This window comes from Amyelois transitella, chromosome 14 (assembly GCF_032362555.1).
Source record: "Amyelois transitella isolate CPQ chromosome 14, ilAmyTran1.1, whole genome shotgun sequence".
NCBI classification, from domain to species: Eukaryota; Metazoa; Arthropoda; class Insecta; order Lepidoptera; family Pyralidae; genus Amyelois; species Amyelois transitella.
The window spans coordinates 8950710-8969069 of NC_083517.1; the positions used below are offsets into that span (position 1 = coordinate 8950710).

At 35.4% G+C, this 18360-nt stretch overlaps 2 protein-coding genes across 4 annotated transcripts in view; both read left to right on the top strand.

Annotated features, from left to right (window-relative positions):
- Positions 1–7415, top strand: part of LOC106132402 (ATP-binding cassette sub-family G member 1) — a 36156-nt gene extending 28741 nt beyond the window's left edge. For both annotated transcript variants that reach the window (XM_013331805.2, XM_060948012.1), the window contains exons 3-8: positions 451–759; positions 2075–2649; positions 4332–4520; positions 4907–5305; positions 5446–5546; positions 5775–7415. In XM_013331805.2, coding sequence (XP_013187259.2) covers positions 451–759; positions 2075–2649; positions 4332–4520; positions 4907–5305; positions 5446–5546; positions 5775–6275 — 2074 coding nt within the window. In that variant the 3' untranslated portion in view covers positions 6276–7415. The remainder of the gene's footprint in view (positions 1–450; positions 760–2074; positions 2650–4331; positions 4521–4906; positions 5306–5445; positions 5547–5774) is intronic.
- A 1086-nt stretch (positions 7416–8501) lies between these two features.
- On the top strand, positions 8502–14398 carry LOC106132457 (ATP-binding cassette sub-family G member 4). 2 transcript variants are annotated; one of them, XM_013331885.2, is made up of 7 exons: positions 8502–8634; positions 10668–10809; positions 11503–11760; positions 12148–12722; positions 13049–13444; positions 13600–13700; positions 13782–14398. In XM_013331885.2, the coding sequence occupies exons 2-7, from the start codon at positions 10733–10735 to the stop codon at positions 14289–14291; spliced, it is 1917 nt and encodes a 638-aa protein (XP_013187339.2). In that variant the 5' UTR covers positions 8502–8634; positions 10668–10732; the 3' UTR covers positions 14292–14398. The 2 variants fall into 2 exon arrangements, with proteins under 2 accessions (XP_013187339.2, XP_060803996.1); XM_060948013.1 differs by lacking the exon at positions 10668–10809 and having other exon boundaries at positions 8529–8634.
- Positions 14399–18360: the final 3962 nt, after the last annotated feature.

The window sequence follows — 18360 nt, forward strand, 5'->3', positions numbered from 1 at the left end:
AAATGTCACGTAGCTGTATGATGGAATAGAGATTCTAATTATGACAGGCAATGCAATTGGAAAGATATGGAGTGGTCCTAATCTAGAGTGCTGGGAACTACACGGCAAATTCAGCATGTTCATACCATATTTGAGTGCCAATGATTTTCTTTTGTATTTTCTTTCCTAATTCCATGTTTATGAACAATATTTTTCGTGGCTTTTGTTTGCCATGTAAGGCTCTCACTGGGAATATTAGAGTAAATAGCTGTCTCTTCGCTAAATTTTTCTAATATAACAACTTTCCACAACATAATGGATTTGTCCTCGGCGATAATGGCTCACTTAGTGAAATTTTTCACACTCATCATTCCCTAAACACTACCTTATTTAAACCTAATTACTAAGACCAATACTGGCCACAATTTCACAATACTTCGTTTCATAAAAAAAAAATATTTTCTTTTTCAGTGGATCACAAATAAACCTATGCAACGGCGGCGCTGGCGCTGCTGCTATAACCGGCCTGACTCCGAAGATCCCAAACGGCTATGGCGACCAAAAGAAGCCGATGGCGTCTCTTACACACCTTCCGAAGCGGCCTCCAGTCGACATAGAGTTCTCTGACCTGTCTTACTCGGTCAGTGAAGGCAGAAAGAGGGGTTATAAGGCGTTGCTCAAATGTATCAATGGAACTTTTCGGTCAAGTGAACTGACTGCAATTATGGGTCCTTCAGGAGCCGGGAAGAGTACCCTGATGAACATTTTAGCGGGATATAAGTGAGTATTTTATTGTATTAGTTCTACATTCATTCATGTTTTTTAATGTAGACAACGTGCATTCGTCCACGATTTAGATTTAAGAGATCTATATTTGCAAATTCACGTCCGATGAAAATACTGCAGTGTAGTTTGTTCCGCCGCTTCTTCTACACATGCGCTTTGGAAGCGGTAGTAGTTATAGTTAGATTTACTAGTTATATGTGACGTCAATAAGTGATACATTGTATCCAATTTTGAAAATAAATCTATTCTATTTCTCTTTGTAGTGCTATTTGTTTCGGTACTTTAGAATAGGATCATTCTTTCTCTTTATTGTGGGTCTCGTAAGCGTCAACATCCACTTTCATCTGGTCTTACAATCATGTTCCAAGCTGGTTTTTCTCTGCTAGTACATTTGTTGGTCCTCCTCTATAGTTGAGGATTTGTGTGTAACTCCTGGGTTACAGTGATTAGAAGGATTCCTGGCTACTACAACACAAAAACGCGTGGAGAATAATCTTCAAAATGTAAGATAACCTTGCTGATTTGAATGTTTATAGAAACAAAGTTTATAAACAATCATTACAAACAATATCGCATAAATTGACGTCACAGTATTTACTATTAGCCAATACGATATAGAGAGTAGGTACACTCAGAAGATAGTCTTATAATAGACTTAGATAATACCAAGTTAATGACGCAGTTGCTTAGTCAATTTCTAACTGATGATGCTGTGACCCGACCTGAAGCGGTTGCAATGTTGCAACTTCTAACAGCTACTATCCAGTCTCTCCTATCTTTCGTTGGCCTTACGATACTTAACTTCTGGATTAAAATTTTCAAGTGGTTTTAATAGCCGCATCATAATATTCTGAATTGACAAGACTAAAGAGTATCTAAGTATAGGTATTGTCCTTGCTAAGAATATATTTCGGATCTTTAGAGTTTCTAATTGGCTTGATTGCCAATGACCCTAAGGTGGTCGTTATTTGTGTTTTTGGTACAAATTCTTATTACGGTTAGTTAAATCAAAATTTCTTTCATAAAATTTCGCTCACTTCCTTCTAAGTCGGTCAAGTTTTGCAATTCGTTACCTTATCCACAACTTGGTAAAAATATTTCACCTAATTTATACAACGTTTTATTCAAAGCACTGGATCTGAACCTCTGTTCACCGCGTCTTGATTAGTTCGGAACTGTTTATTTATCTGATAAAAAATAGGTCAAAGAATCTGAAACATTTGAATCTTTGCCAATTTGTTTAAAAATATATCGGAAAAGCGTAAATCACAGGTATGTTGTTCTAAAACGTGCATTTTTAACATTTCAGGACATCAAACGTTAGTGGATCTATACTCATAAATGGAAAGGAAAGAAACTTACGAAGATTTAGAAAGCTCTCCTGTTACATAATGCAAGACGACTGCCTCCTACCACATCTCACTGTCAAAGAAGCAATGCACGTCTCGGCTAACCTTAAACTAGGGAAAGACATGACAGTAGCCGCCAAGAAGATTGTCGTCAAGGAAATTCTAGAAATGTTAGGGCTATCCGACGCGAGCGACACGCGGACAATAAATCTATCTGGTGGTCAGAAGAAACGCCTGTCAATAGCTTTAGAATTAGTTAACAATCCACCTGTGATGTTTTTCGATGAGCCAACTTCAGGATTGGATAGCTCATCGTGTTTTCAATGTATATCTTTGTTGAAATCGTTAGCAAGAGGAGGGAGGACAATAATATGTACAATTCACCAGCCGTCCGCTAGACTCTTCGAGATGTTTGATTTTCTGTACACACTGGCAGAAGGACAATGTATATACCAGGGGAAGGTTACTGGATTAGTTCCGTTTTTATCGTCAATGGGCCTGACTTGTCCGAGCTATCACAACCCTGCAGATTATGGTGAGTTGTCTTTTTTCTTGATACAATAAGGTTTCTTCATTTTTTATTACTTTCAACATTTTACTTAAAAATATTTTTTCTTTACGATATTAAGTAAACGAAATTCATTTGCCAATTTATATTTATACCATTACACGTTTTGGAAAGTAAATCATTCAGTGTCAACGTCTTTACTTCACTCCGTGGGAAGAATTTCGTGAAAGGTCAAGCCAATTAGCTCGAAAAAGAAATATACAATATTTGGTATTGTTACTGCGCAAAATATATCGTGTCAAAGTTCAATCTCATTATCTCAACATATTCGCTTTGTTTGTATGAAACACATGACTATGTTATGATTATGACACATAATATTTTGATCGCAACCTATGTAAGCGTCGAAAACACACGTCTTTCAGCACAGCGCAAACATTAGGATTTATTTTATTAATATCTAACCCTTTATTCAGTAGACCGAGCTCTACACTTAAAAATAACAAAACACAATCTTTCAGGTCAACCAACAACTAAACAAATGGTTTTAACATCAATATAAGAAATTCTTATTTGCAGTTTATTTACTGATGATTTTGTTACACGAACGAACACGAACATCAATGTGATATGTCTAAATCAAAATCAAATTTAATATATAATAATAATAATATTTGAAATTCTTTCTGCTCTACGGATTATTCTAAAAATGCTCTCCTCACGCCATGACCCAACAATGTTGCGTTAAATTGCCTTTTGCTCGTATCTAATCCGTTACGGAGCATGCATTACAAATATTGAATTTTGTTGAGACCTAAGCGTTAAAAGGGTAATAGCCAAATCATGACGTGTGGCCACCTGCATGATTAAGCTTCTTAGTTGATAACACTGATATCGTACATACATACATATAATCACGCTAATATCCCTTGCGGGGTAGACAGAAAGAGGCAAATAGTGACCAGTTGCTAGCCCATCGGCTACAAGAGGAATCCAAAGTTTATAAGCCTATCCCTTAGCCTATTGAGAGAAATTCCCAAGAACGAGATGGATTGGTCCTATTCTTTTTAATACTGGTGCCGGGAACTACACGGCACATATCATACAACCGTTTCGAATACCATTGAAAATACTTACTTTGTGTGAAACTTTAACGAACATTCTTGTGATGACTAACTGCCTTTATTAGAAGCGTTTTGCTGATATTCATTCATGCCCGATTGTTTAAGACGCATCAAGACAAAGTGGTGATGACAAAACACATTGTTTTGATAATTTCAAGACTTTAATACCTGAGTCATTACCCTCTTGGTGTAATCTCGGTAGCCTTCTTTCAGATTTGTTCTGTAACAAAACTTGTGTCTTTAACCACGATCATCATAATTGTATCATCATAATTGTGGTGTTTGTCCCGTTGGCATTTCTATAAACTCCTGCATCTGCACGATTTAAGAGACAAAGAGCTACCACCACCTATGAGTTTGCTAACCTTCGGGTTATACGAACCTAATCATGCGAGAGGTGTTCTGCTCTCCCATATCTTTCTCTAACATACGTAAGCTTTTCCTATTAAACATATAATTTCAAGACATTGTTCCTTACGAAGTAGCGAGAGCCAATAGTCTGAGTCAGACCCGCAAGGCCATTTTTTTCTTTTTGACACTCTTCATAATCTCATTGGTAATTCGTAAATACCGTTCCAATTTCAGTAATGGAAGTGGTGACTGGTGAATACGGAGATTGGGTGCACAAGCTGGTGATGGCGGTGAACAAAGGCAACTGCGGCCGTGGCCAGTCTTCGACATCATCATCTACGTCATCAGTGCCGCAGAACCTGAACTACAACAATCAGACTAGGAAGAATAATACTGAGAAAGCGGATCTGGACATCGTTATAGGTTGGTAGCTTTAATTTGTCATCTTCGTCTCATTGGTAAGAAGTCCAGATAAATTTTAACACATCTATATCTATTACAGGGTACAAATAGTTAAACGTCACAAAGATTTCCCCAACGTTACAATTCTTATTTTGACAGGCATAATTTCCTACTGCTTCCGCTGAGGTGGGCAGACCGCAGACCTTTCTTTACAAATCGTTTAACAGAAAATGGCTAGCTTTTGGTCTATAAAGAATAACTTTCTTATACTGCGAAAGATACTGGTTTTATTTGCATTGCAGCTTATACAAACTGGAACAATCACATCAACTTTAGTGGGAAATGTTTGTCTAAACCCATCTCACCTTAAAACTTCAACAAAACTAGTAATATAAATCTGCTTCCAGATAAACCTACATGCACTGTGATAGACATGTCCGAACCTCCATTAAACACGGAAAAGCAGCTCGCATTGCCAAACGCGACGAACTTAGCTCCAGTTACTTGCACGACCTCTTTACTAGACTCCAGTGAAAGTTTCACTAAGAAACCAATCAAGGCAGGCTTCCCAACGTCTGGATGGAAGCAATTCTGGATCCTTCTAAAGCGGACCTTCAGAAGTATACTTCGAGATCAAACTCTGACGCATTTAAGGCTGTTTTCACACACAGTCGTGGGCTTGCTCATTGGATTCCTGTATTACGATATAGGAACGGATGCTGCGAAGGTGATGAGCAATGCTGGATGTATTTTCTTCACTGTGATGTTCACCATGTTTACGGCTATGATGCCGACTATTCTTACATGTAAGTATTTTGTACCATCTTTGGTTTTATTAAGTACACGTATTCGTAATAGAAAACATTAGCCATCATAGTTTATAAATTTTGATTCAATTTTCCTTATATTTATAACACTATAATTATTAATCTTTTATCAATTCCAGTCCCTACTGAGATGAGCGTATTCGTGAGAGAGCATTTGAATTACTGGTACTCATTGAAGTCCTTCTACTTCGCAAAGACCATGGCAGATCTACCGTTCCAGGTGAATAACTCCTTCATTGTCCTAATTTTTGCTAAAATAACTTAAAATAAAGACAGGCCATCGACTTACTACATATGATTTTGCTCGCACATTTATCCACAAAAGCACACAATGTACCTAGTAAAGCAATTTACTAGTCTACTACTATCTAGAAAACAGCTGGGCCAAAACGAACGACGAGTCTGCTTAAATAAAGGTGTAACTAACAAAATAATCCTTTCCTTCCAGATCGTTTTCAGTGGAGTCTACGTCATAATAGTATACTTCATGACTGGGCAACCAATGCAGACGGATCGGGTTCTGATGTTTGTCACCATCAACATACTCACTGCGTTAGTGGCACAGTCTTTAGGTCTTCTCATCGGAGCCGCAATGAAAATCGAAACAGGCGTGTATCTCGGCCCCGTCACTACCATTCCAGTTGTCCTGTTCTCGGGGTTCTTCGTCAACTTCAACGCTATACCTAATTACTTACAATGGCTCACGTACTTAAGTTACGTACGATACGGATTCGAAGGTGCCATGCTAGCGGTGTACGGCTTCGATAGAGAAAAACTCCACTGCTCAGAAGTGTACTGCCATTTCAGAAAACCAGAGAATTTCCTGAAAGAGATGACGATGGATAATGCAAATTTCTGGATCGACGCGGGCGCTTTATGCGCGTTGTTCGTTTTTATTAGAGTAATCTCATATTTAGTACTAAGATTCAAGTTGAAGATGATGCAGTAGATGTTTAGGCACAAATTTGTGATGCTTGTAAGGATGTTGGCAATGAATTTTCCACTCATTGTCAATGACATATACCCAGTGGTTGAACAAATTTATCGACTAGTGTTGGCTAGGTATATTAGATTAGGCGTGAAAGTTAGATTTTTTAATGATCGTAATATGGTAGAGCCCCATGGGCTACATATGGCAGTCGATGGGATGCATAAAATGCATGGGATATGGTTTATTGGAGGTGATATAATCGATATCGATAATGTCATTGCGTCTCAGTCTGCATTCGTCTGGAATCACGGTAGTGTTGTTGACAATGAACGAATTTTTCCAATTATAATGGATTCTGATAGTTACAATAGGTTATCCGATCGGGAATGTAAGGATTTAGAAGTAGACTCTGCGGTTTATGTAATAGCTTTCCACGAAATACTAGAGATTAGAGCATTATACGTGTTTGTCTATTTAGTTTTGGTTATGAAATGATAGATGTTTATTGAATGTTTAAAATCTGCAATAAGTATCCTGCTGATCAAACCTTATCTTACATCACAGTTGTTGTTGAAAATGTCGTACTTAGACCGTTATACTTGAATGATATAACACTAAATTGTAATTAGATCTAGTAGGTACATATTATTGACAAAAAATTAGGTGTTGATGGCGAATATAATAATGCATCACAAATTATACATCAACATTAAATATGCCAATCGGTATTTCATAATTATCAAGTTCTTTTACCATCACAATTCACCTGATCTAATCTTAGGCTTCTTCTGTCAATGCTCATACGATTATGAATGCAAAAATTTCTCACATTCCCGATAGGAATTTATGATAGTTTTCGAAATATTTAGCTTTCTAGGACGCAGGATAAATTTAGATTGTTTATACGTAATATTAGGCATAGTTAAGGTTTTATAGGAGATTGGGCCCATGACTTTATATAAGTTCCTTATAATATTGATATTATTACTTAATTTCGTTTATATAATGAGTCACGTAGGCGGTTTCCACTCAATACTTGGACATTACCTTATAGGACTTAAATAGATCATTAAATACCTTTCATTATGCTAAAGATTTGGTAAATCTCTATTTATCCTAATTACCAGTATTTATTAATAATAAACGACTGTGATTTTTATATAACAACTTGTTTTATTCAAGCCTTTTCTATTCAAAAGAAATATTAAAGCAATCTCAACTATACCTAATAAGAGTTTTATAATCAAAGGTTCATTACATACAAACAGAAAATCACGCCTCATTCCCGGAGGGGTAGGTAGAGGCCACTTACATGTTTCCACTTGCTACGATCCAGGCATACTTCTTTCGTTTCATTCGCATTCACATACAGTCTCGGGTACTCTTGACCTGACCTTTTGCCAGAACGTCTGAACAAAGGTGCATATTATTACCTCTCGAAACATTTATGTACTTATTATCCAAGAGTAGTAAGAAGGAAAAAGTAATCCGGAAGAAATTATGAGATTTCTTTACAATAGCGACAAACAACTTACTTACCTACTACTTACTATCACTTTTATACTAGCGCACAAGGATAGAAAGTCAATACCTTCACTACATAGTATAAAACAAAGTCGCTATTTTAGTCTGTTTGTCTGTATGCTTAAATCTTTAAAATTACGCAACGGATTTTGATGCGGTTTTTTGTAACAGGTAGAGTGATTCAAGAGGAAGGTTTTTATGTATAATAACATTTATAATTTTGCACCCGTGCGAAGCCGGGGCGGGTCGCTAGTTATAAATAAATTAAACTTAATATTATAATGAAAACGTGTTGAGGACTTTACGTGGTTGGCTTTAGCATCGTAATGGAACGATTTTGATGCAGTTTGCATTAATTCAAAGTAAGCACTGGTGTTCTTCAACTAAAGTTCCTACTTAGCTAGTTTCGTGGAAATCTGTGCGAATACAAAAATTAATGAAAGGCATAAGGGGAATATTATAGTACCTACGAATGCAAATTAGCTTAAGTGGATTAATAAATAGTAATTATAAACGTATAAATATCATTCGTTTGGGATGCTTTGTTATATGTAGGACCTACAAACAGACAGTACAAACAATGTAGAAAGTATAAATTTATGTATTAAAAAACCATCTATGTCCATAACAACATAAAAATATTAATTATATCAAGATTAAAAATAGATTACGTTCATCGCGATTATTCAGATTGTGCGTAGGTACGCGAAATCGGCTTAACTAATTTGTATGCGATAAACGATTATTTTTAATCGAATGCTGTACTCGGTATCACGTGGACGTGTGTTACAATGTTAACATACTGGCTGGTTACGGTTTAAAAAACGAACGAATTTCAATGGGAGTAGTACAGGTAATAAAAACAAAATATTAATTAGCAAATATACAAGGAGTGTGAATGGGAACCGTGGTGTAGGAAGGCCTAGACGAACGTATCTTGTTCAAATTGGAGACGTTCTGGCAACAGGTCAACAGTAGCCGAAACTATGTGTTCTAATAGAATTACCAGGGATCATGGCAAGTTGAAAGATATAGTTTCTGCCTACCCCTCCGGCGTGATTAATTATTTTGCAGTCAGGGAAATATGACAAGTTATTCATAAAACTATAGAGTCGTAAAATTTCTTTACCATTGCCTGTTTAGCAGATTTACAGTTGCGGTGTACCTACTTATTTTTAAAGAAATTTCTTCCAGTAGACTTGATAGAAAAATAAGTACCTACTTTACATTAATTTCTATTTTGCTACATAGGTATATATCTAATATCAATCTTTAAGAGGTGTTACACAGTATGAAAGAAGGATTCTCTTATTTTATAATCTAACTAGATACAGCCTTTGCATCACATACATACATAAATATAATGTTATGTTTTTAAATCTGTGATCCCCTTCTTAACACTCAATTCACATATTATGTCTGTTTGTCCCATTCTGTTTACATTCCTAATACTTTTTATGTAATATTCACCTCTTATTTTATAAATTACTTGTTAACGCTCGCGACTCCACCCGCGTAAAACTAAATCGCCATTAATTCCCGTTCTCGTGGGAGTTTTGGGAAAACCTCTATTAGTGCTGACTCCTCACAAAACCAACGCCCTGTAGTTTCGGCTGCACGTTGTCTGTCAGTCACTCAGTAACGGAAGATTTTTTTATATATATAGATAAGGTCAAAAACCTTGACCTAAAGCGTTTTTTTTTCATTTCTGTTATTGTATCCTATTATTGTATTCCTTTGACGCATACCTATATTTTGTTAAAAACGTCATTCATATTGTTTGTTATATCGATTTGTATTTATAATCAGATTTTATGCTTTTTAACCAATATCTAGTGTCAAGTTTACAAGCCTGTCCCTTAGTCGCTTTTTACGACACCCATGGGAAACACATGGAGTGGATCTATTCAAAAGTGCAAATAAAAAGCTACTACGAGTAGGTACTTACGAAACAGTTCTCTGTCATTTTATCAATCAATAGTTTTATGACGTACATTGACACCTGCATGCAGCCACCTGTTTCTCTAAGCTTAGTTGATAACAGTGATAATGCGCTATCACTAAGCTCTGCGAAATTATATGAGAGGGGAAAGTAAAGTACCTATGTACATAGTAGGTACTGGAATCATTTATTTGTACTTTGTAATACCTGGAAATGAAATGTGCAGTAAACTTTTTCACAGACTGATATGAACATAACTTACTAAAATATATTAAGTTTATAACAGTCATGTTTCGTTCCCTATGGGGTAGACAGAGCCTAGTATATATACTACTGTATATAGCCTCATAACCTCCTTGCGTTTGTTCCGACATTTTCTTCTAATAGGTATCAATATATAAAAAAAACCATAAGCTCTGATTAATAGCCAAAGCAACCTGATTTTAAAATTTCACGTTGCATTATACTATTTATAAATAATACAGGTATTTAAACGCGCGTTTATAAAATTTACCTTAATTTTATCTCGGACGTTTCGAATCATGATACAATGATCTGTGGTCATCGAGATACTAAATAAAGGTACGTTACGTGTGCGTTTAATACCTGTTTTATTTATAAATAATAGAAAAAGTAATTCATTGTCACATAGTTTATGTTGTTTTGTCTTCGCAAGGCTATAAATAAATTTACAAATGTATATTTAGGTAACTTTCATTTTAATACTCACTAAAGAAATTGACTATAGCCAGCTGTATCTGATACCTAAAGACAACATTTCCTCATTCCGAAAGACACTTCCCTGAATAAGGCTATCCGCGTTTAGAAGCCATAGAAGTATTAGCAACGCGCATGTTATCTCTATTCACTGATAAATGGAATCAGTTATAGTGCGAGCAAACTATTGTGTGTTTTTTAAACATGTTTTTATTTTTAAAACACAGCGCACATCTTACGCGGACGTATAACTGTGAACAATATAGAACAATTTGATTTGCGGACGAAAACGATGACATTATCACAGTCTAAGACATCCGTTCATAACGATTACTCGTACGATGCGTTGGAAAATGGGAAAACCAAAAGGTGAGTACAATTAATGTCTTTTTTAACTGGAAAATTTGTGTTATTAAAGCCTAGATTATGCCCGCAGCGTCGGCTGTATAAAGCGAAAATCTTAGGAATTTTGAGAAAAACTTTACAAGTAACAAACATGACAACTTTCAGTTTCCTATGCACATAAGTATCGGCTGTAGGTACGTTGTATGTGAGTCAGTTACTCAGTAAAGCAATACTTTTGTATATTTCATGGTAAGTGAACTAATTCCAGTGAATCTGATGCAATCCTCATTGCAAGAGCTATGAACAGTAAAACGACCTTTAATCTACAATACTGATATTTAAATAAAATCTTTTTATTAACTTGCGTACCGTATGAGTCCCGGCACCAATACAAAAACGAACCACTCCATGTGTTTTTCCCATGGCTGTCGTAAAAGGCGACTAAGGGATATGCTAATAAGTTTGAGATAATACTTTTAGGCGATTTGCTAACAACCTTAACTATTAGACCCTCAACTCTATCATTTAGCCAAACAGCTGAACGTTGTCTATCAGCCCTTTCAAGACTGTCGGCTCTGTCTTCCCCGCACAAAGATACACCTGCTCTTTATATATGTATGTATCTATTAACTTGCTCGATACCCACAAGAAAACCGAGATTTTGCTCTGCAGGAAATCTGCAGCTAGTTGTTAATTATTTTTAAACTTCATTTTCAGTTTCAACAAATCCACAGTGGCAGCAAACAATTCGGAGTATGGTGATTTCAAAAAGACCTTTACCCATCTCCCCAAAAGACTACCAGTCGACATAGAGTTCTCCGATTTGTCATACTCGGTCTATGGTGGTCGGAAGAAAGGGTATAAGGACCTCCTCAAATCTATTAATGGCTCTTTCCGATCTGGCGAATTGACAGCTATCATGGGTCCTTCGGGAGCGGGCAAAAGTACACTGATGAACATTGTAGCAGGATATAAGTAAGTAAAAGATATACATATAATCATGTCTTTATTCCTTACGAGGTAGACAAAGCAAACAGACAAAGTTCAGCTGTATAGCGATGCGATAAAGAAATAATTATGAAATTGATATTAAAATAGTGGCATGTTGCTAGTCCGTCGCCTTCAAGAAGAAGAATACTTATTAGATGGTTAGTAGCTTTTTCGAAAGAGAAGCTTAGATAAGTAAAATATATCAATAACTAAAGTCTTATAAATCTAGATTACAATTAGAGATTAACATTTATAAAGATAATTTACTCCATAGGCAAGAGTTAATTCTCTAATGAAAGAAGAAGCAGATCATGTTTTATTAAATTTCGAAAGTTTATATCAAGCTTAATAAATATAAATCACATGTTTCAGGACTTCCGATGTCAGCGGATCCATACTTATAAACGGAAGCGAAAGAAACCAAAGGACTTTCAGAAAACTATCATGTTACATAATGCAAGACGATTGCTTATTGCCACAGCTGACAGTACAAGAGGCTATGGACGTGTCAGCCAGTTTAAAGTTGGGCAAAAACGTCTCAAACTCAGCCAAAGATACCGTTATTCAGGAAATTCTCGATTTGTTGAACCTTGCCGACAACAGAAATACAAGAACGATAAATCTTTCTGGGGGTCAGAGGAAAAGACTATCAATAGCTTTGGAATTAGTTAATAATCCACCTGTGATGTTCTTTGACGAACCTACTTCTGGTTTAGATAGTTCATCATGTTATCAGTGCATATCGTTATTGAAATTGTTGGCTAAAGGTGGTAGAACTGTTATATGCACAATACATCAACCGTCGGCTAGACTGTTTGAGATGTTTGATTACTTGTACACGTTAGCTGAGGGGCAGTGTATATATCAAGGGAAGGTTAATGAATTAGTGCCATTTTTGTCGTCTGTAGGTCTCGATTGTCCTAGTAGCCACAATCCAGCCAATTACAGTAAGTGAAACGGTTCCATTATATTTTGTAAATCAAATAGAACTTTGTAGTATCAATTTTAATCTGCATCCAATATCATACCTCATTTTTCCCATTACTGGTAAAATTTTGGATTACAGCTTAACCCAGCCCCTTTTAAAATGTCGCCCTATTTAGCTATGGGATTACAATTTTGTTTGGCATTTGTATAATATATACCTAACATCTGTGGTGGATTACATTACAGGCTATATCTGTGCGTCATGATTTTTGCTTAAATTTTTATAAAAAGATAGTTGTTTTATTTTAGCGTTATGTAGTTCACCAAATATCTGTCTTTTTTACAGTAATAGAAGTAGCCTCTGGTGAATACGGCAATGTGTGGGCACAAAGGTTAGCGACTGTTACCGAACAGAAATCTGGACGTGATAAAACCGAAAAGCATTTGAGACCAGTGACTCACACGAGATCTTTAGAAAAGTTTTCGAAGAAACCTATTGTGTACCCAACATCAGGCTTAGAACAATTCTGGATATTACTGAAGAGAACTCTCAAGAGCACACTTCGTGATCAAACTTTGACACATTTGAGGCTATCTTCCCACGCTGTTATTGGATTACTTCTGGGAGTGATATGTTTTGACATAGGATCTGATGCAGCGAAGTTAATAAGCAACATGGGTTGTATATTCATTGTAGTGGTCTTCACTATGTTAAGCGCTTTGATGCCAACCATTCTTATATGTGAGTATTTAGTAACTACATTATCTTGAAGGTACAACAGGTTTGCACTACCAATCAACCATAAGATAATAGATGTAAAATTAAGTGCATTGTATACATTCAGACGCTAAATGGTCGAGTATAATGAGGAAACTAAACTAGATTATTATTTTCAGTTCCAACCGAGATGAAAGTGTTTTGGAAAGAGCATTTGAATTACTGGTATTCGTTAAAATCATTCTTTTTAGCGAAGACAATGGCAGATTTGCCATTTCAGGTAAATACCACCACCTACGATGAAACTTTTTTCGTCAAATGTTTATACCGTAACATGCAACTAATCCATCATTATTTGCAGATTGTTTTCACGATAAGCTTTGTCACAACCGTGTACTACATGACCGGACAGCCCATGGAAACCAACCGTTTATTTATGTTCCTCACGATCAACATTCTCACAGCAGTAGTAGCTCAATCAATAGGTCTTCTTATAGGAGCAGCATTGGACGTCGAAACGGCGTCATACATAGGACCAATCACAACATTACCTGTAGTTCTATTCGCTGGCTTTTTTATTAATATAAAAGACATTCCTAAACCATTGAAGTGGATACCATATGGTAGTTATGTAAAGTATGGGTTTGAAGGAGCAATGCTAGCTATTTATGGCTTTGATAGAGAGAAACTAGAAAGTGCACAGTGTGACGTAACGGATTGCATAGTGACCAGTCCAAAAATGCTTTTGGAAAAAATGTCGATGGATGATGCATGGTTTTGGCTAGATGCAGCTGTGTTAGTTGCACTATTTGTTGTCATAAGAATAATAGCATATTTCGTTTTGAGATGCAAATTGAAGCTCATGCAATAATATTCCATACTTGCAAATTAATGATAGCTGATACAGTTGTAAATAGAGAGAGAAAGAAGAATTTTACGATTTGTAAATACAAAATACCAAAGAAATGTTTTGTTTTATTTTAATTGCCTTAAGGTATTGATATATAAGGTTTGACGTCAACCAATGTTGTTAAACCATACGTTTTGACAATTATTAAGCGATATGAAGTGTCCTATAGTAATGAATAAAAATTTTGAATTTTTTTTTGTATATAATATGTGCTGAAATATGATAAGCCTATTTATTACCTATTTTGGGGAGTTTGATTGATTAAACGATTTATTAGAAAGACCAAAATCATTCAGTCATTCATTGAAATATAATCTTTTGGACTTTCAAATAGTCAGGTACATGGCACATGCTAAAGGCATAGTACAAGTGGCAAATTCTTTATTGACTACTGCCAATCCCCTTGGCAAACACAATTATAATCATGTATACAGGATCACAATTAATCATTTTCACATGATTAGATAAAAGCTAACATAATAAACAAGTTTCATAAGTACTACGATTTTTGGTCATTTGTATATTATTACTTACTTTTTCTATGTGGTTGGTCACCATTGCTTTTTTTTAAATGGCAATGAAAATTTTAAAGTACATTTTTGAATTTTATTATATAGAACAAATGTATTTGTAATCTTAGCTTTCTAGCTGTTCAATATTCAATCCATCCTAAAATTTATATTTTATTTTGGATCTGGTGTCAATTTGGTAGACAGTACCTGTTGTAGTTGTGAAAAATTCTTACATTTTTTAATTAACTTAAGCACAGTTCTAAGTTGAGTCAACGCTACGCTCCGCCTTCTAATTTTTTGATTAAGTATCTTTAACTTCCTTAACATAGTTATGGAGCTAGCCCCTTTTGTTTGTGTTGATCTATCACGAAATGTCGTTTCCTCCGTTCTGTTCCATTGTGAATACATAGTCATACTATTTGATCCAAATCCATTTTTAGACACTTTTATGACGGGAGATTCATAACCACTTTCACCTACTAAATTTATTACAGCGCTATCATGAAATACCCTTTTTCTTGAGTTTGTATTTGTTTGAGTACACATCATTTTGTCCTGTTCTTTCGGTGATACTGCCATTACATTATTGTTTCCTATTGCAGGGTTTGAAAATGATTTCATAATTACAGCATCAGCAACATTGTGTATATTTTTAACTATTTTCTTTTGTGAGCCTGCGGGTGAATTTCTTAAATTTGTGGTATTTGTTCCATTTTTATCACATATAATTTGTGAAGAGCCACTCATTCCAGGCAAAGTATCCGTTTCAGTAGTAATAATATTTTTAATACTGTTTACATCGAAAATGGGTCCCACAACCATTATTTTCTTTGGTTGTGTGGTGGCATTTGGCACTTCAATAAGCAATGATTTATTAATTATGTTCTTTGATTCATCTTCTTCATTTTCATTATCAGATGATATTTCATTTACTTCATCGTCCATTTTCTCCTTAGATTTGGATCATCAGGCAATCTGAAAAACAATTAAAAATATTTTCTGATAATAATCACTATAATGTATTCTTCTTCATTTTGGATTAGAGTACTGGTTGCATCCTCCCCATTCTGGAGAGCTTGTGGTGTGCCTTTGACCATGGACCCTGCATTGGGTGAGTCAGATACTGGAGTATACTAGAATACAAGATTGATTATGGTTACAAAACTTGTTGCTTGAACATGCAGGTTCCTCACAATGTTTTCCGTTTTCTCTCACCGTAATGTAAAAGTATCGGTTAGTATCCAAATTTTCAATCAAATGTACATTTCTTTGAAATTAGTCATGGTACATAGCCCAGGTGAATTTGAACTTGAGCCTTAAGCACATCATGTATTTTAACCAACAACTTGTATAACTGATGCTCATACTAATGGTAATCTATACCACATACTAACAATAATATGAAAAGACTTGTATATCTATCAATGTAATGCCTTCACTAATAGTGTCATGAATATAAAAAATAGTGCAACACGGCCTTATTTTGACTATGAGAGCTCGAGAGCTAAATAAGTGCACACCCTTTCTGACACTCTGACCACTCCAGACAATAACTAAATAAAGTTGTTCCTAGTTGCACAGTCTCCTACAATGTTTTAGGATTTTCAGAGCAACAAAATACACTACATACCTTAGAAGATTTGATGAGGTTACTTTATTAGTTTTAACACAAAGTAACTATCACTTTGACCTCTGTAACTCATAGGTAAGACCTGAATTAAGACGAAAATTTGCACTATAATTATTAAACAACTAATTTTTTCAGAAAATGTATTACTTACGAGAAGAAAGTAGTTCCGCTACAGAGTGAATAATCACTTTTACAACGGGAATGGGAATATCATTGTGAAATCGGTTTTTTTATTTATTTAATTACTTAAATCGATATGAATTATTAGAGCTGAGATAATTTTTCTTAAATGTAAACAAGTAAGTTTGTTTGTTGACCAGTTATTTTCACGCCAGTGCTGCCAACTGCTTATGACAAGATTTAACAACATATTTTTTAATGTGTTGTTCCATCCTGTGCATTGCAGGAAAAATAAAAACATGAAGTCACGTCTATATCTCTTGCGGGGTAGGCAGAGCCAACAGTCAATCTCTCAATTAAAATTCAAATAGAGAGAAGATGCTAACCCATCGCCTAAAAGAAGAATGTCAAGTAAACTTATCCCTTAATCACCTTATAAGACAACCACGGGCTTACAAACTTTTGGCGCTCACGAGGTTTAAAAGGCGCTAGATTTTGCATCGCAAGCGCTAAGTTGGCAGCACTGGTCTCTGGTCTTGACAAGTGTTTCACTTGTTACCAATAATAATTTTCCCAATATTTTTGTCCCCAAAAATTTCTGAACATTTCTGTTAGCTATTTCAATAAGACACGATATTATTAAGTCTTAGGTTCCAGATACCTGCATTTCGAAGGCTTAATCCCACATAATCTTGCATGTTTTTGAAACAAAAAATAGCTCTTCTCCTTTCCCCGTCGTCATACCTATCAAACAAAAGAGATGTTGCAGTAATAGAGCACGCTAAAATATTCCTTATTTTTGGGATAAATTCGTAGGTTGGAAGGTGAAGTAAAGTCACAGTGACGTTGACATTTATATTTTTTCTCTCTCATCAAGCATGGATCCAAAAAAAAACATACATACATACATACATATTGTCACGTCTATATCCCTTGCGAGGTAGACAGAGCCAACAGTCTTGAAAAGACTGAATGGCCACGTTCAGCTATTTGGCTTTATGATAGAATTGAGATTCAAATAGTGACAGGTTGCTAGCCCATCGCCTAAAAAAAAGAATCCCAATTTTGTAAGCCTATCCCTTAGTCGCCTTTTACGACATCCATGGGAAAGAGATGGAGTGGTCCTATTCTTTTTTCATTGGTGCCGGGAACCACACGGCATATACTATATTCTTATACTGTAGTCTTAATACCCACTTAAAATATCGGCAAAAAACTAATTTAAAAAAAAATTAGATACTGCAGTAAAATTGCCCACTCCAGCGTCCCATTTACCCCATTTGATTCAGGTGTTGATTGACCAAAAAAAACTAAGTAGGTATTAATACTTCGCGTTCATATTATTGAATGTACGAAAACGAAAATGTAAGGGTCAAGGAGCATATTTCAGCTGTGCAAAACCGACAGAGCAACAAATCGGCTATCGCTGAACATCTTTCAAAGTCAGGCGCCAACCACTGGATTAAAGTTTTATTTGTGACAAATCAATTTAAAACTAACGAGTTATTAATTTAAAAAATGGCTTTTAAAACTCAAATGAAAGATGTTTTGATTAACCCTTAATTTGATAAAGTCCGGTGTGACGGACACTTATTTAAAATAATTCCTGCCAAGTTTTTATTTCATTTTCATTGATTTCTAATCGATTAAATGTTTATTTATACCATAAACAAATAGTAAAAAAAAGTAATGATTGTGGGAACATTGCATTATGTCAGTTGGGACGCAAAATATCTGCGAAAAGGCGGCCACCTGTTTTGCTCAAGGT

Bases quoted from the DNA above. Each gene is read 5' to 3' on its own strand.
- LOC106132457 (XM_013331885.2), top strand. From the start codon at position 10,733: ATGACATTATCACAGTCTAAGACATCCGTTCATAACGATTACTCGTAC. The intron at 10,810-11,502 runs GTGAGTACAATT...CTTCATTTTCAG, and splicing joins GAAAATGGGAAAACCAAAAG to TTTCAACAAATCCACAGTGG. The intron at 13,445-13,599 runs GTGAGTATTTAG...TATTATTTTCAG, and splicing joins GATGCCAACCATTCTTATAT to TTCCAACCGAGATGAAAGTG.